The sequence below is a fragment of the Pristiophorus japonicus genome, chromosome 1, assembly GCF_044704955.1.
Source record: "Pristiophorus japonicus isolate sPriJap1 chromosome 1, sPriJap1.hap1, whole genome shotgun sequence".
Classification (NCBI taxonomy): Eukaryota; Metazoa; Chordata; class Chondrichthyes; family Pristiophoridae; genus Pristiophorus; species Pristiophorus japonicus.
The window spans coordinates 110,472,042-110,493,426 of NC_091977.1; the positions used below are offsets into that span (position 1 = coordinate 110,472,042).

Genomic DNA, 21,385 nt, shown 5'->3' on the forward strand with positions numbered 1-21,385 from the left:
CGAAGGTCAGTGGGCGACAAATGGACAAAGTACGCCGCCAATCTGGGCGGCAGCGGGCGGGAGGCCTCATTCTCGCCGGCAGCAGTCCACCCCCATTCTGCCGCCGACTCCCGCCCGCAGGAATATGGGGACGGTGGGCGGGAGGTCATTTGTGCCACTTGGCCATCCGCTGACATCAGTGGACGGTTCCCAGCGGTTCTCTCCTCGCGCCCGCTCCAGGCCAGCTCCAAAGTGGCACTGGGTGGATCTTCACGAGGAATGTCGGTGGCAGCGGGTGGTGAGTTGATGAATTTCAGCCCCATAGTCTCAGAATAAGGGGCCGCTCACTTAAAACTGAGCTGAGGAGGAATTTCTTCTCTCAGAGGGTTGTAAGTCTATGGAATTCTCTGCCCCAGAGAGCTGTGAAGGCTGGGTCATTGAATATATTTAAGGTGGAGATAGACAGATTTTTGAGCAATAAGGGAATAAAGGGTTATGGGGAGCGGGCAGGGAAGTGGAGCTGAGTCCATGATCAGATCGCCATGATCTTATTAAATGGTGGAGCAGGCTCGAGGGGTCAGGTGACCTACTCCTGTTCCTATTTCTTATGTTTTTGGCTGGGTTTGTTTTCTTTGGGATAGAGGAGGCTGAGGGGAGACCTTATTGAGGTGTATTCAGTTATGAGGGGCTTTGATAGTGGATAGGAAGGACATATTTCCCTTAGCAGAGGGGTCAACAACCAGGGGGCATAGATTTAAAGTAATTGGTAGGAGGTTTGGAGAGGATTTAAGGGGAATTCTTTCACCCAGAGGGTGGTGGGGGTCTGGAACTCACTTTCTGAAAGGGTGGTAGAGGCAGAAACCCTCACCACATTTATAAAGTACTTGGATATGCACTTGAAGTGTCACAACCTACAAGGCTACGGACCAAGAGCTGCAAAGTGGGATTAGGCTGGATAGCTCTTTGTTGGCCAGGGCGGACACGATGGGCCACAATGGCCTTCTGCTGTGCTGTAAATTTCTATGATTCTAATATGGCAGCCACAAGGGTTATTAGATATTAGAATTCATTTGATATGTGTGATATGTTTACAGATAAAGTTATTAATTGTGTTTAGAATATTTTGCGTTCTCTCTCATTTCACCTTTGCACCAGGAGGACACAGTGATATGGTGTGAGATAGGGATTGTATGATGGGGATGTGGTGAGCTATGGGGATCTGGGGTTTAATCATGCGAATCGGAATCTCATGAGCTGGTCACCGAAGGCTCGTCTGTAAAGCTGATTGTCTCGCTGCCTCCATTCTCTCCGTCATAGACCCTGGAGGGCGAGGCCCACTGCCAGTGCAGCCCCCATGACTTTTAGCAAGTGTTATAGGTTGGAGCTTTTTAGAAAAAATTCTGGTGTTTTGTACTTGCCAGGACACTCTCTGATACCAAAGAACCTTGAAATGAATAAAGAAAACTCTTACAGTGGCAGGAAGTAGCACGCAGACATTTAAACTTCAAAAACCTGTCAGGTTCGAGTGATTGGTGATGATCGCTTTAAATAGTGTCGCTGGAGCCGGCTTCCTACTGCTGAACGCCACCTAAAGCTGTCATTGTTTTCTTCAGCCGGTAAGTTCATTGGCTGTAACGAATTTGGGAGATCGGGCGTCCAGTGAGCATTGCACACTCACTGACGTCACGACCTCCGTGATGGCGAGGCTTTCGGTGATCGCCTTCAGTTGCAGCGCTACTGGCAACACTGATACGGTGTGTGGTGCTGGAACCGGCATCAGGTCATAAAATGACTCTCAATGTCATTTTAGCGCCAATGAATGAGTCAAACCACACAAATTTCTCCCCCAAAGTGTTTACCGTTAGAAGAACAAAACAGTGGATGCTGAGCAGGAGGGTAAAAGGGAAAAATGAGAATGGTTAAGGGATTTAAATAAGCTTTTGAAAGCATGGAAAGGATGGCAAAGTCATAGATTTCCAGAGAGTAGGAGTATAGTAAATTAATGAGCAGCCACCAGATGCAGAGAGAAAAAAAAGACTTGCATTTATAAAGCTCTTTTCATGACCTCACGACGTCCCAAAGCACTTTACAGCCATTGAAGTACTTTTGAAATGTAATCACAGTTGTAATGTAAGAAACGCAGCAGCCAATTTGCACACAGCAAGCTCCCGCAATGTAATAATGACCAGATAATTTGTTTTTAGTGGTGTTGAGGGATAATATTAACTAGGAGACCAGGGATAACTTCCCTGCTCTTCATTGAAATAATGCCATAGGATCTTTTACATTCACCTGAAAAAGCAGACAGGGCCCTGGTTTAAAAAGACGGCATCTCCGACAGCGGCCCCTCAGTTCTGCACTGGAGTGTCAGGCTAGATTTTTGTGCTCAAGTCTCTGGAGTGATATTTGAACCCACAACCTTCTGGCTCAGAAGCAAGAATACTACTAACTGAGTCATTGGAGAGGAGGAAGTAGGACAAGTGAAAGCCCTATTTTGGAAGAGCAAGGGATGCATGTGGTGATGTGAAGCAGTATAAGATCACTAACGTAGGACAAGGACAAGATGAAGCCATGGATGAATTCAGAGGTGAAGATGAGAATTTTGAAGCCCATTCACTGGAGCTTCCTTCCTCCCCTCTTCATTGTAGTTAGGATAAATCTGATTGGTTTCACTTTGACCAAATTTAGACACTGTACAACAGCTAACTCATAAGAACATAAAAAATAGGAGCAGGAGTAGGCCATTTGGCCCCTCGATTCTGCTCCGCCATTCAATAAGATCACGGCTGATCTGATCCTAGCATCAACTCCACTTCCCCGCCTGCTCCCCATAACCCTTATTGTTCAGAAATCTGTCTATTTCCACCTTAAATGCATTCAATGACCCAACCTCACAACTCCCGGGCAGAGAATTCCAAAGATTCACAACCATCTGAGAGAAGAAATTTCTCCTCATTTCTGTTTTAAATGAGCGGCCCCTTATTCTGAAACTATGTCCCCTAGTTGTAGATTCCCCCATGAGGGGAAACATCCTCTCTGCATCTACCCCATCAAGCCCCCTCAGAATCTTATACGTTTCAATAAGATCACCTCTCAGTCTTCTAAACTCCAATGAATATAGGCCCAACCTGTTCAACCTTTCTTCATATGACAACCCCTTCATCCCAGGGAACTATAGACCAGTTAGCTTAATGCCAGTGGTAGGAAAGATAATGGTAGCTTTACTCAAGTATGTAAAAGACAAACCTCTAGAAACCAAAAATGTAAGAAAGAATAGTCAGCCATGGATTTCCACAGGGATGGTTATGGAACCAACCTTATTGAATTCTTTGAAGAAACAACAGAACGCGTAGACAAAAGGAAATAGAGTAGATGTAATATATTTTGCTTTTCAAAAGGCCTTCGATAGTAGACATGGCTAAGGTCAGAACATGTGGAGTCAGGGACAAGTAGCAGAATGGATAGCAAGCTGGCTACAAAATAGAAAACAGAGAGAAGGGTTAAGGCTAGTTACTTAGATTGGCAAAAGGTAGGAAGTGGTGTTCCACAAGGATCGGTGCTGGGACCACTTTTCACCATTTACATAAACAATTTGGACTCGGGAATTGGAAATACAAGTTCCAAATTTGCAGATGACACCAAATTGGAGGGTATACTTAATACTGAGAAAGACTGCGACTAAATACAAGAAAGCATTAATAAACTTGCAGAATGGGTGTGAAATTGGCAAATTATTTTCAATATAGATAAATGTGAGGCGGTGCAGTTTGGTAGGAAGAAAATGGGAGGCCACATACTCCTTGAAAATAAGAGTCTAAATGGGGTAGCGGAGCAAAGGGGTCTAGGGGTACAGATACACAAATCTCTAAAAGTATCGACAGGTTAATAAGGCTATAAAAAAAGGAAACAAAGCACTGGGGTTCATTTCTGGAGCGAAAGAATTGAAAAGCAGGGAAATTATGTTAAACTTGTGTCAGACCACATTTGGAGTGCTGTGAACAGTTCTGGTCTACATATAAAAAGGATATCGAGACACTGAAGAAGTTGAAAAAGATTTACAAGGATGATACTGGAACTGAGAGGTTATAGCTATCAGGAAAGATTGAATAGGCTGTGGTCTTTTCTTTAGATAGAGGTCTTTAGAATTATGAAAGGGTTTGATAGGATAGACATAGAGGATATGTTTCCACTTGCGGAGAAGACCAAAACTAGTTGCTATAATAATATAATCACTAATAAATCCAATAGGGAATTCAGGAGAAACTTTATTTACCCAGAGAGTGATTAAAATGTGGAACTTGCTACTGCAAGGAGTAGTTAAGGCAAATTGCATAGATACATTAAAGGGGAAGCTAGATAAACACATATGGGAGAAAGCAATAGAAGGATATGCTGATCGGTTAGATGAAGTAGGGTGGGGGAGGCTCGTGTGGAGCATAAACACCAGCATAGACCTGTTGGGCCGAGTAGTCTGTTTTGGTCTATACATTCTATGTAATTCGAGGTAGGTTGTCTTCCTCTCCTGGGGGTGGGGGGGGGGGCAAAATTAATCCAAATAAAAGATAAATTTACAATAAAATAAAAGGGACAGTGGTGGCATGGATACGAAATTGGCTAAGTGATAGGAAACAGAGAGTAGTGGTGAACGGTTGTTTTTCAGACTGGAGGCAGGTTTACAATGGTGTTCTCCAGGGGTCGGTTCTGGAAGAAAGACTTGCATTTATATGGCGCCTTTTACGACCACAATACGTCTCAAAGAGCTTTACAGGCAATTAAATACTTTTGGAGTGTAGGCGCTGTTGTAATGTGGCAAATGCGGCAGCCAACTTGTGTACAACAAACTCCCAGAAACAGCAATATGATAATGACCAAATAATCATTTTTTTTGTTATATTGATTAGTTCAAATACATAAAACTACAACTAAACATCAAGTGAACAAGCAGCATCAGAAAAAGAGGAAGTAAGCAATTTGTCTTTACTTCTTCATCATAGGCAGTTCCTCGTAATCGAGGAAGACTTGCTTCCACTCCTGAAGTGAGTTCTTTGGTGGCTGAACAGTCCAATACGAGAGCCACAGACTCTGTCACAGGTGGGACAGATAGTCGTTGAGGGAAGGGGTGAGTGGGACTGGTTTGCCGCATGCTCTTTTCACTGCCTGTGCTTGATTTCTGCATGCTCTCAGCGTTGAGACTCGAGGTGCTCAGCGCCCTCCCGGATGCACTTTCTCCATTTAGGGCGGTCTTTGGCCAGGGACTCCCAGGTATCAGTGGGGATGTTGTACTTTATCAGGGAGGTTTTGAGGGTGTCCTTGTAACGTTTCTGCTGCCCACCTTTGGCTCATTTGCTGTGAAGGAATTCCACGTAGAGCACTTGCTTTGGGAGTCTCATGTCTGGCATGCGAACTATGGCCTGCCCAGCAGAGCTGATCGAGTGTGGTCAGTGCTTCAATGCTGGGGATGTTAGCCTGGACGAGAACGCTGATGTTGGTGCATCTGTCCTCCTCGGTGATTTGTAGGATCTTGCGGAGACATCTTTGGCGATATTTCTCCGGCGACTTGAGGTGTCTACTGTACATGGTCCATGTCTCTGAGCTATACAAGAGGGCGGGTAATACTACAGCCCTGTAGACCATGAGCTTGGTGGCAGTTTTGAGGGCCTGGTCTTCAAACACTCTTTTCCTCAGGCGGCCAAAGGCTGCACTGGTGCACTGGAGGCAGTGTTGGATCTCGTCGTCGATGGCTGCTCTTGTTGATAGGAGGCTCCCGAGATATGGGAAGTGGTCCACAGTGTCCAGGGCTGTGCCGTGGATCTTGATGACGGGGGCAGTGCTGTGCGACGAGGACAGGCTGGAGGAGGACCTTTGTTTTACGGATGTTTAGCGTAAGGCCCATGCTTTCGTACACCTCAGTAAATATGTCGACTATGTCCTCGAGTTCAGCCTCTGTATGTGCGCAGACGCACGCATCATCCGCGTACTGTAGCTCAACGACAGAGGTTGGGGTGGTCTTGGACCTGGCCTGGAGATGGCGCAGGTTGAACAGGTTCCCACTGGTTTTGTAGTTTAGTTCCACTCCAGCGGGGGAACTTGTTGACAGTGAGGTGGAGCCTGGCGGCGAGAAAGATTGAGAAGAGGGTTAGGGCAATGACGCAGCCCTGTTTGACCCCGGTCCGGACGTTGATTGGTTCTGTGATGGATCCGTTGGTAAGGATCACGGCCTGCCTGTCGTCGTGGAGCAGGTGGAGAATGGTGACAAACTTTTGGGGGCACCTGAAACGGAGGAGGACGCGCCATAGACCCTCGCGGTTGACAGTATCAAAGGCCTTTGTAAGGTCGAAGAAGGCCATGTATAAGGGCTGGCGCTGTTCCCTGCATTTTTTCTGGAGCTGTTGCGCTGCAAAAGTCATGTCCGTTGTGCCCCGTAGGGGACGAAATCCGCACTGAGTCTTTACTTGTCCTCAGAATAATCATCACAGTAATTAACCACTAATTGGCCACAAATTGTGGCCATTCACAGTAATTAGACTCTGCGGACAGGCCAGTTTAAACACAGCTTCACCTAAGCAGCATTGTGAAAAGAAAAGAAAGACTTGGATTTATATAGCGCCTTTCACGACCACCGGATGTCTCAAAGCGCTTTACAGCCAATGATGTACTTTTTGGAGTGTATTCACTGTTGTAATGTAGGAAATGTTATATATGTAACCTGTAAATATCTTGTGTAGCCACCAGAGGGCTCATCCCCTGGAGTCCCAAGGGATCCCACAATCCCTTGGGAGCACCTGTACTTAAGGAGGCCTCACAGGCTGGAAAGGCACTCTGGAGATCGGCAATAAAAGACTACAGTCACACTTTACTTTGAGCTTACAGTGTCTAGTCAGACTCTTTATTCCTACATAACAACTGGCGATGAGATACAGATGACGAACCCAACAATGCAGAGAACAGTGGGCATCCTGGAGAAATTTTCGGAGGGACATGATTGGGAAACCTTCGTGGAGCGATTCGATCAATACTTCGTGGCCAACGAGCTGGAAGGAGAAGCGAACGAAGGGCGATTCTCCTCACCGTCTGCGGGGCACCAACGTATGGCCTCATGAAAAATCTGCTTGCTCCTGCGAAACTCACAGAGAAATCGTACGATGCTTTGTGCACACTGGTCCGGGAGCATCTGAACCCAAAGGAAAGCATTCTGTTGGTGAGGTACCGGTTCCACACCTACAAAAGGTCTGAAGGCCAGGGAGTGGTGAGCTATGTCGCTGAGCTGAGATGGCTTGCAGGACATTGCGAATTTGAAGGACATTTAGAGCTCAGGGACTTCTTCGTACTTGGCATTGGCCATGGCATTGGCCATGAAGTGATACTTCGCAAACTTTTGACTTTAGAGACCCCAACCTTGAGTAAAACCATAGCGATAGCCCAGGCGTTCATTGCCACCAGTGACAATACTAAGCAAATCTCTGAGCATGCGAGTGCTGCTACAAATACTGTGAACAAAGTGATGCTGTTTTCAAATCGCAACATACTGGGCAGGCCCCACATGCCTGCAGCTGCACGTCCGCAGATGTCTCAGAGTCCACCATCAAGGGTGATGAATGCAAGGCCATTAACACCTTGTTGGCACTGCGGGGGTGATCATCGTTTCCATTTATGTTGCTTCAGAGGGTACGTTTGCAAGGGCTGTGAACAATGGGACACCTCCAATGTATGTGCAAGCAAGCGGCAAACCCTGCTAATCCTGCAAACTATCATGTTGCAGAGGAGGACAGATCCACGGCAGATCACGACGAACCAGAGCCTCAGACCGAGGAGGCAGAGGTATATAGTGCATACCAGAAAGTGGCCCCCCAATAATGCTGAACGTTGAATTAAATGGACTCCTGGTGTCAATGGAGCTGGACACGGGCGCGAGCCAGTCCATTATGAGCAAAAAGACTTTCGATAAATTGTGGTGCAGCAAGGCCTCAAGGCCAGTCCTGACTCCCATTCGCACTAAACTGAGAACTTACACAAAGCAACTGATTCCCGTAATCGGCAGTGCTACTGTAAAGGTCTCCTATGATGGAGCGGTGCACAAGCTACCACTCTGGGTGGTACCGGGTGATGGTATCACGCTGCTCGGCAGGAGCTGGCTGGGAAAGATACACTGGAACTGGGACCACGTCCGAGCACTCTCGTCCGTTGACGAAACTTCGTGTGCCCAGGTCTTAAACAAGTTCCCCTCGCTGTTTGAACCAGGCATCGGGAAGTTCCAAGGAGCAAAAGTGCTGATTAGCTAATTCCGGGTGTGCAACCCATCCATCACAAGGCGAGAGCAGTACGGTACGTGATTAGAGAGAGGGTGGAGATCGAGCTGGACCGGCTGCAACGAGAGGGCATCATTTCGGCGATCGAATTCAATGAGTGGGCCAGTCGATTGTTCCAGTCCTCAAAGGAGACGGCACCGTCAGAATCTGTGGTGATTACAAAGTAACTATCAATCGTTTCTCTCTGCAGGATCAATACCCCGACAAAAGTTAGATGACCTTTTTGCGACGCTGGCGGGAGGAAAGACATTCACGAAGCTGGACTTGACCTCAGCCTACATGACACAGGAGCTGGAGGAATCATCGAAGTGCCTCATCTGGATCAACATGCACAAAGGTCTCTTCATTTACAACAGATGCCCATTTGGGATTCGATCAACCGCGGCGATATTCCAGGGGAACATGGAAAGCTTACTGAAGTCTGCCCCGCGCATGATGGTCTTCCAGGACGAATCTTGGTTACAGTTCGGGACACAGTCGAGCGTCAGCAGAACCCAGAGGAGATTCTTAGTTGACTCAACCGTGTGGGGCTCAGGTTAAAATGCTCAAAGTGCGTTTTCCTGGCACCTGAAGTGGAGTTCTTGGGGAGAAGAATTGCGGTGGACGGCATCAGGCCCACCGATTCGAAGATGGAGGCAATCGAGAACGCACCAAGGCCACAGATCGTGATGGAGCTGTGGTCGTTTCTCGGACTCCTGAACTACTTTGGTAACTTCTTACCATGTCTCAGCACACTGTTAGGACCACTGCATGCCTTACTGCACAAAGGAGACAAATAGGTATGGGGTAAAAGCCAAGAAAATGCCTTTGTAAAAGCTAGAAAATTGTTATGCTCAAACAAATTGCTTGTGTTGTATGATCCATGTAAGCGTCTGGTAGTAGCATGTGATGCATCGTCATATGGGGTCGGGTGCGTATTGCAACAAGCTAATGAATCTGAGAGATTGCAACCGGTTGCTTATGCATCCAGAAGTCTGTCTAAGGCTGAGGGAGCCTACAGCATGACTGAAAAAGAAGCGTTAGCGTGTGTTTATGGGGTAAAGAAAATGCATCAATATCTGTTTGGGCTCGAATTTGAATTGGAAACTGACCATAAGCCACTGATATCTCTTTTTTCCGAAAGTAAGGGGATAAATACGAATGCATCGGCCTGCATCCAGAGATGGGCGCTCACGTTGTCCGCATACAACTACGCCATCCGCCACAGGCCAGGCACAGAAAACTGTGCCGTTGTTCTCAATAGGCTGCCATTGCCCATCCGCAGATTTAGTCATGGTAATGGAAACATTCGAGAGTGAGCAATCACCCGTCACAACCTGACAGATAGAACCTGGACGAGCCAGGACCCCTTACTGTCCCTAGTAAAAAATTATGTGCTTCACGGGAGCTGGTCCATTATCTCATTGGAAATGCAGGAAGAGATAAAGCCGTACCAGCGGCGCAAAGATGAAATGTCTATACAGGCAGACTGCCTTCTGTGGGGTAATCGGGTAGTGGTCTCCAAGAAGGGCAGGGACACTTTCATCAGTGATCTCCACAGTACTCACCCAGGCATTGTAATGATGAAAGCGATAGCCAGATCCCACATGTAGTGGCCCGGTAACGATGAAGACTTAGAGTCCTGCGTTCACAAATATAACACGTGCTCGCAGTTAAGCAATGTACCCAGGGAGGTGCCACTAAGTTTATGGTGTGGCCCTCCAAACCGTGGTCCAGGGTCCATGTCGACTATGCAGGCCAGGTGTTGTGTAAAATGTTCCTTGTGGTTGTAGATGCGTACTCCAAATGGATTGAATGTGAGATAATGTCGGCAAGCACATCCGCTACCACCACTGAAAGCCTGCGGGCCATGTTTGCCACGCGCGGCCTGCCTGATGTCCTTGTGGGCGACAACGGTCCATGTTTCACCAGTGCCGAGTTCAAAGAATTCATGACCTGTAATGGGATCAAACATGTTACATCTGCCCTGTTCAAACCAGCATCCAATGGTCAGGCAGAGAGAGCAGTGCAAACCATCAAGCAAAGCTTGAAGAGGGTAACTGAAGGCTCACTGCAGACTCGCCTATCCCGAGTCCTGCTTAGCTACCGCACGAGACCCCACTCACTCACTGGGATTTCCGCTGAACTGCTCATGAAAAGGGCACTTAAGACAAGGCTCTCATTAGTCCACCCTGATCTACATGAACAGGTAGAGAGTAGGAGGCTTCAACAAAGTACATATCATGATAGCGCGAATGTGTCACGCGAGATTGAAATCAATGATTCTGTGTTTGTGTTGAACTATGGACAAGGTCCCAAGTGGCTTCCCGCACTGTTGTGGCCAAAGAGGGGAGTAGGGTGTTTCGGGTCAAACTTTCAAATGGACTCATGCACCGTAAACACTTGGACCAAATCAAACTCAGATTCACGGATTATCCCGAGCAACCCACATTGGACCCTACCTTATTTGGCCCCCTAACATACACACCAGTGGCAACCGACATCGCGGTTGACCACGAAGCAGAACCCAGCACCCGCAGCAGCCCAGCAGGACTCACCACACCAGGCAGCCCAGCAAGGCCAGCTGCACAGCAGCCCAGCGAGGGCTCAACAAACGATTCACTAAACCAGCATTTGCACCGACACGATCAACTAGGGAAAGAAAGGCCCCAGATCGACTCACCTTGTAAATAGTTACATTATTGACTTTGGGGCGGGGGGGGCGGGGGGGAGTGTTGTTATATATGTAAACCTGTAAATACCTTGTGTAGCCACCAGAGGACTCATCCCCTGGAGCCCCAAGGGATCCCATAATCCCTTGGGAACACGTGTACTTAAGGAGGCCTCACAGGCTGGAGAGGCACTCTGGAGACCTGCAATAAAAGACTACGGTCACACTTTACTTTGAGCTCACAGTATCTAGTCAGACTCTTTATTCATACATAACAGGAAACATGACAGCCAATTTGCACACAAGCAAGCTCCCACAAAGAGCAATATGATAATAACCAGAAAATCTGTTTTTTGGTTATGTTTAGTCCTCTGAAATAGTCCTCCGGGATCTTTTACGTCCACTTGAGAGAGCAGATGGAGCTTCGGTTTAACATCTCATCTGAAAGACGGCACCTCCGTCAGCACTGCACTGGAGTGTCAGCCTAGGTCTTTTGTGCTCAAGTCCCTAGAGTGGGACTTGAAACCACAACCTTCTGACGCAGAGGCGAGAGTGCTACCTGTAATGTATTTGCTTCATGGGTTTTTGGCTTAAGAATTCATAGAAACACATTGCTATTAAGAACTAATTGATTTATTAACAAAGATTTAACAATCACATTACACATTACCAGTTCATCCACTAGGCTCACAACTGCATACCTCATTGTGGATGACCTAGACCCAACTGACTGATGTTTTATTGAGTCTTGTGAACATCATGTGACTGGCTAAGCCGCTTACAATGCAACAGCTCTACAACTATTTTAATAGAACTTAAAGGCAAGTGATCCCTTTTGGTAAGGGCACTAGAACCCACAAATTTACAAATAAAACTTTACAGGGAACTTAGATCAAATTAAAATTTGCTTTCCAGGAGTAATAATGCACTCCAATCCCTCTGGTGCCCACCTCTCGCGGAAGGCCGCGAGCATACCAGTGGACATCGCTTGCTTCATCTTCAGCGACACCCTGGCTCGGATGTAACCGAGCCAGGGTGTCGCTGAAGATGAAGAGAGGCAGGCAGTCGGGCTGGACCTGTTAATGGCCACCTTGGCCATGCCCAGGAACAGTCCTGCGAGGAGGCCCTCCGACCTGCCCGCTCCCCTCTGCACTGGGTGTCTAAAGATCAGGAACGTGGGACTGAAGTGCAGCCAGAAATTGAGGAGCAGCCCCTTCAAGTAATGGAATAGGGGCTGCAACCTCGCACATTGAACATGGAACACGGACTCCTCCAGATCACAGAAAATGCAGGCAGCTTGGGAGTCCGTGAACCGACTTAAAAACTTATTGCACAGGACTGTCCTGTGCAACACCCTCCAAGCCAAGTCCCCAATAAATAAAGGGAAGTCTCCCACATAGAGAGGACGCCATTGGGGACCCCCGTCTCCTCTGGATGGGAAGCAACAGCTCTACAACTATTTTAAACAAAACTTTAAATGAAGTGCCCCTTTTTGGTAAGGGCACTAGAACCTATAAATTTAGAAATTAACTGGGAACTTTGCCAATCAAATAAAAATTCTGTTCCCAGGAGTGATGGTGCAATCCAGTCCCTCCGGCGCCCAACTCTCATGGGAGGCCGTGAGCATACCGGTGGACACCGCATGCTCCATCTCCAGGGACTCCCTGGCTCGAATATAACCGCGGAAGTGAGGCAGGCAGTCGGGCTGAATGACCCCCTCGACCGGCCTCTGCCTGGACCTGTTAATGACCACCTTGGCCAGGCCCAGGAGCAGTCCTATGAGGAGGCCCTCCGATCTGCCCGCTCCCCTCTGCACTGGCTCGCCAAAGATCAGGAGTGTGGAACTGAAGGGCAGCCAGAAACTGAGGAGCTGCCCCTTCAAATAATAGAATAGGGGCTGCAACCTCACACATTGAACATAGACATGGAACACGGAGTTCTCCAGACCGCAGAAATGACAGGCGGCCTGGGAATCCGTGAACCGACTTAAAAACTTGCATGGGACTGCTCCGTGCACCACCCTCCAGGCCAAGTCCCCAATAAATAAAGGGATGATAAATATAGGGAGCTCTCCTGCATAGAGAACCCTCCATTGGGGACCCCCGACTCCTCCAGACGGGAAGCAACAGCTCTACAAACCTGTGAGCATACTCATCATCATCATAGGCAGGCCCTCGAAATCGAGGAAGACTTGCTTCCACTCTAAAAGTGAGTTCTCAGTTGAATGTACAGTCCAAATGCGGGAATTACAGTCTCTGTCACAGGTGGGGCAGATGGTGGTTGAAGGAAATGGTGGGTGGGGAGACTGATTTGCCGCAAGCTCCTTCCACTGCCTGCGCTTGATTTCTGTATACTCTCGGCGATGAGAATCGAGGTGCTCAGCGCCCTCCTGGATGCTCTTCCTCCACTTATGGCAGTCTTTGGCCAGGGATTCCCAGGTGCCGGTGGGGATGTTGCACTTTATAAAGAGGCTTTGAGGGTGTCCTTGAAAGGTTTCCTCTGCCCACCTGGGGCTCGCTTGCCGTGTCGGAGTTCTGAGTAGAGCGCTGGCTTTGGGAGTCTTGTGTAGTACATGCGGACAGTGGCCCGCCCAACGGAGCTGGTCGAGTGTGGTCAGTGCTTCGATGCTGGGGATGTTGGCCTGATCGAGAACACTGACGATGGTGCGTCTATCCTCCCAGTGGATTTGCAGAATCTTGCAAAGGCAGCGCTGCTGGTACTTCTCCAGCGCTTTGAGATCTCTGCTTTTATAGTCCATATCTCTGAGCCATAGAGGAGGGCGAGTATCACTACAGCCCTGTAGACCATAAGCTTGGTGCCAGATTTGAAGTCCTGGTCTTCAAACACTCTCTTCCTCAGGCGACCGAAGGCTGTGCTGGTGCACTGGAGGCGGTGTTGGACCTCATCATCGATGTCTGCCCTTGCTGATACTCACAGATACATTCATTACACTACCCACTTATAAAACAGTGTACCTTCTAACTTATGAACAAAGCCACTAATGTATCTAAGAAAAAATCTTTTGTCAACAAATTGAATCATACATATTGTGAATTTTGATGTTAAGTTAATTCTGGTTCCTATTTTAAAAGCAACATTTCCCAACACACAGGAACTGAACGTTACAAGCTGCAGTGGGCCTAAACTGACAGGAGACACAATTCTGCTTCATGCAAGTGCAGTTTGTCGCAAGCTAACTTCTGTGGATGTCAGTTGGACAGCAGCTACCAGCAAAGGCATCGTAGCACTGGCTCAAGCCTCCTCACGGTAAGTACCACATATTTTGCTACAGGTAACTTATATTAACTCTGCGAGTGATTGGTGGAAATAGAATTTATTTTCTAATTATTTTCACAATCAGGTTTTAAAGACTTTATTCTTATCCTAAAGAAATACTCCAGATAAAACATGAGTAACTATACAAAAAAAACTCCCCCCCCGCCCCCCCCGCCCCCCCCAATAAAAATGTTCCTGTAGGTGTTCTAAGAAAATATTGTGAAAGGATGTGAAGGCTTTAAAGAGGGTGCAGAAAAGATTTACAAGAATGGTTCCAGGGTTGAGGGACTTCAGTTATACGGATATACGGGAGAAACCAGGGTTGTTCTCCTTAGAGCAGAGAAAGTTGAGAGGAGATTTGATAGAGATGTTCAAAATCACGAGGGATCTAGACAGAGTAGATAGAGAGAAACTGTTCCCATTAGCGGAAGGGTCAAGAACCAGAGACATTTAAGGTGATTGGCAGAAGATCCAAATGCGACATGAAGATAAACTTTTTTACGCAACGAGTGGTTATGATTTGGAATGCACTGCCTGAAAGGGTGATGGAGGCAAATTCAATTGTGGCTTTCAAAAGGGAATTGGATAAGTATCTGAAAGAAAAACATGTGCAGGGCTACGGAGAATGGGCAGGGGATTGCGACTATCTGACCTGCTCTTGCAGAGAGCCGGCACGGGCTCGATGGGCCGAATGGCCTCCCACTGTGCTGTAATGATTCTACGATTCTACATGTTGACTGGCTTCTTAATCCGGGTTACCTTTCTCCTGCTGTTTTTGAGGCTGAAGCACTAAAACAGGTTTGGGTGTTTATCACAAATAGAAAAGCAAAATACTGCTGGAGCTGAAAATCTGAAATAAAAACAGAAAATGCTGGAAATACTCAGCAGGTCAGGCAGCATCTGTGGAGAGAAAAAGAGAGTTAACATTTCAGGTCGATGACCTTTCGTCAGAACTGGAAAAAGTTAAGAGATGTAACAGATTTTAAGCAAGTGCAGGGGCAGGGAAAGGGGGCGGGGAGGAAAGAAAAAAAGGGGAAGATCTGTGATAGGTGGAAGGCAGGAGAGATTAAATTATAAGAGGTATGAAAGTACAAAGCAAAAGGAGATGGTAATGGGACAGGTAAAGAAACAAAAGATAGGACTAGAAGAGGTGTAAATGGCTATAGCAGAATGGGCGTGTACCCTTGGCTCTCAGCACTTGCAGGAAGTCTTAACAAAATGGCAGCTCTGATTGGGCAATAACATTTAAAAAAATGGCTGAAATCATTTTTTGTACAAATACACAAGAATAAGATTATTGCTGGGATTTATCCTGAAGTACTCTTTAGCTATTTAATGTTAGCTGAAATATGGTTAGAATTTGTTTTGCTGCTAACTTTTGAAAGCTGAGCGGAATTCTTGATTGGCTTGGAATGCACGCCAGTTATGCACCAAAGATTGATTTTTTTAACACAATGGGGGTGGGCCAAAGAAATGCAATTTGCCAGGAAGTTGGAATGGGTAGTTTTGGGAAGGGAAGTGGAGTCCATGATCAGATCAGCCATGATCTTAATAAATGGTGGAGCAGGCTCGAGGGGTCAAATGGCCTACTCCTACTCCTACTTCTTATGTTCTTATGTTCTTATCCCAAAATGTGCCGTATCCCGTGATGTACATTAGATGCAAGTACATGGCGCCTGAGTCATGGGATTCTTCAGGATATTCCATTGTTCTCTCTCTTCTCTGTGGGTGATCTGGAAAGTAGCAGCCTGTGTGCAGCTTCTGAAGTTACTGTGAGTTTAATGGTTAATTTATATACCTCCAGAAAACGTTGATGTTCTTTATAACACATCACAGCTACACCTACTATCTTAAAGAGATATCGACACATGATGGTAGCGGCGGTAGTGATTGTTTAAAGCAACTTTCACTATTTTTGGTGGACATCATAGGGTTTAAAGTTACGCGAAAACTAAGCTGTGTGCACTATGATGTCACGAGGTTCTTCAACACAACCTCGGGCTCTCAAAATTACATAACCTGAATTTGGCAGAGAAGTAGAGGAGGCTTGTACGAGCCTGGAAAAACTACGCTCTTGCAACGAAGCTTGACCAGGAATTGGAACGTGTGCAGGTAGCTTTTATATATGTGGACTTGTATTTACTCTGTACAGCCACCAGAGGGCTCATCCCCTTGGAGTCCCAAGGGATCCCATAATCCCTGGGGAGCACAGGTATTTAAGAAGGCTTCACAGGTTGGAGAGGCACTCTGGAGACCTGCAATAAAAGACTACGGTCACACTTTACTTTGAGCTCACAGTGTTCAGTCTGACTCTTTCTCCATACACAACAACTGGCGATGAGATACAGATAGCAAACCCAAAGATGCAGAGAATAGTGGGCATCCTGGAGAAATTTTCGGAGGGAGATGATTGGGAAACTTTTGTGAAGCGACTCGACCAATACTTTGTGGCCAACGAGCTAGATGGAGAAGAGAGCGCTGCAAAACGAAGGGCGATCCTCCTCACCATCTGTGGGGCACCAACGTATGGCTTCATGAAGAATCTACTCACTCCAGCAAAACCCACGGAGAAATCGTACGATTTGTGCACACAGGCCTGAGAGCATTTGAACCCGAAGGAAAGTGTTCTGATGGCGAGGTACCGGTTCTACACCTACAAAAGGTCTGAAGGCCAGGAAGCGGCGAGTTATGTTGCTGAGCTAAGACGCTTTGAGGACATTGCGAATTTGAAGGGCATTTGGAGCACATGTTCAGAGACTTTTTCGTACATGGCATTGGCCACGAAACCATACTTCGCAAACTTTTGACTGTACAGACCCCAACCTTGAGTAAAGCCATAGCGATAGCCCAGGCGTTCATTGCCACCAGTGACAATATGAAGCAAATCTCTCAGCACACAAGTGCTGTTACAAGTCCTGTGAACAAAGTGATGTTGTTTTCGAATCGAAACATACAGGGCAGGTCACACATACCTGTAGCTGCACGTCTGCAGATGACTCAGAGTCCACCATCAACGGTGATGAATGCAAAGCCATTAACACCTTGTTGGTGCTGCGGGGGTGATCATCGTTTCCATTCATGCCGATTCAAAGAGTACGTTTGCAAGAGCTGTGGAACAGTGGGACACCTACAACGAGTGTGCAGGCGAGCGCTAAGCCTGTTAAACCTGCAAACCACCATGTTGCAGAAGAGGACCGATCCATGGAGGATCACAACGAACCAGAGCCTCAGATAGAGGAGGCGGAGGTACATGGGGTGCACACATTCACCACGAATTGTCCCCCGATAATGCTGAATGTTGAACTAAATGGACTCCTGGTGTCAACGGAGCTGGACACGGGCGCGAGCCAGTCCATCATAGGCAATAAGAGTTTCGAAAGGTTGTGGTACAACAAGGCCTCAAGGCCACTCTTAACTCCAATTCGCACGAAACTAAGAACTTACACAAAATAACTGATTCCTGTAATCGGCAGTGCTACCGTAAAGGTCTCCTACGATGGAGCGGTGCACAAGCTACCACTCTGGCTGGGAAAGATACTCTGGAACTGGGACGATGTCCGAGCGCTATCGCCCGCTGATGACACTTTGTGTGCCCAGGTCTTAAACAAATTTCCTTCGCTGTTCGAATCAGGCATCGGGAAATTCCAAGGAGCAAAAGTACAGATCCAGCTAATTCCGGCGGCGCGACCCATCTATCACAAGGCGAGAGCAGTACCATACAGGATGAGAGAAAGAGTAGAGATCGAGTTAGACCAGCTGCAACGAGGGGGCTTCATTTCACCGATCGAGTTCAGCAAGCGGGCCAGTCCGATTGTCCCAGTTCTCAAGGGAGACGGCACCGTCAGAATCTGTGGCGATTACAAAGTAACTAACAATCGTTTCTTCCTGCAGGACCAATACCCATTACCAAAGGCCGATGACCTCTTTGCAATGCTGGTGGGAGGAAAGACGTTCACGAAGCTGGATCTGACTTCAGTCTACATGACGCAGGAACTGGAGGAATCATCAAAGGCCCTCACCTGCATCAACACGCACAAAGGTCTTTTTGTTTATCACAGATGCCCGTTTGGAATCCGATCAGTGGCGGCGATATTCCAGAGAAACACGGAAAGTTTACTGAATCGGTCCCGCACACCGTGGTCTTCCAGAACGACATCTTGGTCACAGATCGGAACACAGTCGAGCATCTGCAGCACCTGGAGGAGGTTCTTAGTCGACTCAACCGCGTGGGGCTCAGATTAAAACGCTCAAAGTGTGTTTTCCTGGCGTCTGAAGTGGAGTTCATGGGAAGGAGGATTGCGGCGGACGGCATCAGGCCCACCAACGCGAAGACGGAGGCAATCGAGAATGCACCGAGGCCACAGAACGTGACGGAGCTGCGGTCGTTTCTGGGACTCTTGAACTACTTTGGTAACTTTTTACCGGGTCTCAGCACACTGTTAGAACCGCTACATGTCTTACGATGAAAAGGGGGCGAATGGGTTTGGGGCAAAAGCCAAGAAAATGCCTTTGTAAAAGCGAGAAAATTGTTATGCTCAAACAAATTGCTTGTGTTGTATGATCCATGTAAGTGTTTGGTACTAGCATGTGATGCGTCGTCATATGGCGTCGGATGTGTATTGCAACAAGCTAATGATTTTGGGAAACTTCAACCGGTTGCTTATGCATCCAGGAGTCTGTCTAAGGCTGAGCGAGCCTACAGCATGATTGAAAAAGAAGCGTTAGTGTTTGTCTATGGGGTAAAGAAAATGCATCAATACCTGTTTGGGCTAAAATTCGAATTGGAAACTGACCATAAACCACTCATATCCCTGTTTCCGAGAGTAAAGGGATAAATACCAAAGCATTGGCCCGCATCCTGAGATGGGCGCTCAAGTTGTCTGCATACAACTACGCCATCCGCCACATGCCACTGTTCTTATGTTCTTATTTGTTTTAATTATGGACAAGATCCCAAGTTGCTTCCCGGCACTGTCGTGGCCAAAGAGGGAAGCAGGGTGTTTCGGGTTAAACTTTCAAATGGATTCACTCACCAGAAACACTTGGACCAAATCAAACTTAGATTCACCTTGGACCCTACTTTTTTTGATCCCCCAACATACACACCAGTGGCAACTGGCACCACGGTTGACCACGAAGCAGAACCTATCATTCACAGCAGCCCTGCAGGGCCGAACACACCAGGCAGCCCCAGCAAGGCGAGCTGCACAGCAGCCCAGCGAGGGCCCAACAAATGATTCAACAACACCAGCTTTCACACCGAGACGATCAACCAGGGCAAGAAGGGCCCCAGATCGACTTACATTGTAAATAGTTGCACTAATGACTTTTGGGGGGGAGGGGGGGGAGTGTTATTATATATGTGGACTTGTATTTATTCTGTACAGCCACCAGAAGGCTCATCCCCTGGAGTCCCAAGGGATAACATAATCCCTTGGGAGCAGAGGTATTTAAGGAGGACTCACAGGTTAGAGAGGCACCCTGGAGACCTACAATAAAAGACTAAGGTCACACTTTACTTTGAGCTCACAGTGTTCAGTCTGACTCTTTCTCCATACACAACAGTAGCGACACTTCTCACAGCGATAGGGGAAGAGGCGCGTGAAGTCTACTACACATGGACAGACTGGGCCGTGGATGGAGACAGGGTCAAGCTAGAGCCGGTGCTGAGGAAGTCATCTCAGTACTGCCAACCGCGCAAGAATGTTCCTTTTTGAGAGACATAAATTCAGCAGGATAATGCAGGAAGGTGGTGAAACGTATGTACAACACTGCGATAACTCGCTGAAGGATGCACGTTCCACGCCATAATGCCAGAAGAGATACTCCGAGACTGACTTGTGTTTGGAATTGCAGTGTTGCGGGTGTGAGAGAGACTCCTTCGAGAGGCTAATCTAACCTTGTCGAAGACGGGTGAGATTTGTCACGCAGCTGAAAGCATGGTGGAGCAGCTCAAAGTCATTGGTGAGTCGAAGGGACAGAATGTGAGTGCGATGCTGAGAGCCAAGGAAACCCTACGATGTGACAGAGGCATGCTTCAGGACAACGCAAAAGAATCACCAAAGACTTGTGAGTACTAGAACTGCGGGAAGAAACACGAGTTCCACAAAAGAGCTTTGCCCAGCCCTTGGGAAATTGTGCAACAAGTGTGGAACATGCAACAAGTGTGGAACATGCAACAAGTGTGGAACAAGCAACAAAATGCCACGGAAAAGAATCGCCTGCACACAAACAGTCAACTATAGCAGTAGGTGATGAACCAAGAATAAACGGAGTCTTTGTTACTAATCAAGTCAGTCCTATTGGTTTGGATGACGCGGAGTATGGTACACGTAAGTTGGAGTCTGGCAACTACCTCAGATTTCAAATAGACACAGGGACGCAAAGCAACCTAATTCCACTGCACCCTTACAAAAAAACAACAAGAGATTTTAAGATAGCAATGGTGGAACTGTTGATGATGGTGGGTTTTGGAGATATGCTTGAATTAGTGATTTGAGACCATGATAAACACCTAGAAGCTTTCCTACAGCAATGCAACAATCATGGAGATAAAATTAAACTTTATATGCGAGAAGTTCCTTTTATTGGACATGATATTACAGGAAGAGGACTGTGTGTGGATCCAAAGTTAAAGCAGTTTTGAAGATTCCGACACTACTGATGTAGCAGGGATCCAGCGACTGCTTGGACTTGTTCAATATCTGCGTAAGTTTTTCTTGCATCTGTCAAACATCACAAAACCACTCAGAGATTTAACACAGAAGGCCGCAGGGTGGTTCTGAGAGAATCGCAAGAATTGGCGCTGCAACGACTTAAAATAGCTGTCACCAGCACACCAATTGTTGAGTATTATAATCTCAAGGTAGAAGTCACTTTGCAATGTGATGCATCAGGGGCATTGACAGCAGCAGAGACGAGATACGCACAGATTGAGGAAAAACATCTTGCGATAGTGTTCGGCTGTGATAAATTTGAAGCCTACATCTATGGTCAAGGCCACCATAGCCCTCAATTTCGTTACCAGTGGATCCTTCCAGTCTACAACAGAAAACATATCTAACATCTGACAGTTCTCCATCCATCGCTGCATCCAGGAGGTCACTGAGGCTCTCTACATCAGGAGAAGGGACTACGTTGACTTCACTCTCTCCAGGAAGAAGTAGGATGAGCA

The 21,385-nt window shown here is 47.2% G+C and overlaps 1 protein-coding gene across 4 annotated transcripts in view; it reads left to right on the top strand.

Annotated features, from left to right (window-relative positions):
- LOC139265471 (uncharacterized) overlaps positions 1–21,385 on the top strand; it is a 359,824-nt gene that overhangs the window by 228,485 nt on the left and 109,954 nt on the right. For all 4 annotated transcript variants that reach the window (XM_070882494.1, XM_070882503.1, XM_070882514.1 and 1 more), the window contains one exon: positions 14,048–14,202. In XM_070882494.1, coding sequence (XP_070738595.1) covers positions 14,048–14,202 — 155 coding nt within the window. The remainder of the gene's footprint in view (positions 1–14,047; positions 14,203–21,385) is intronic.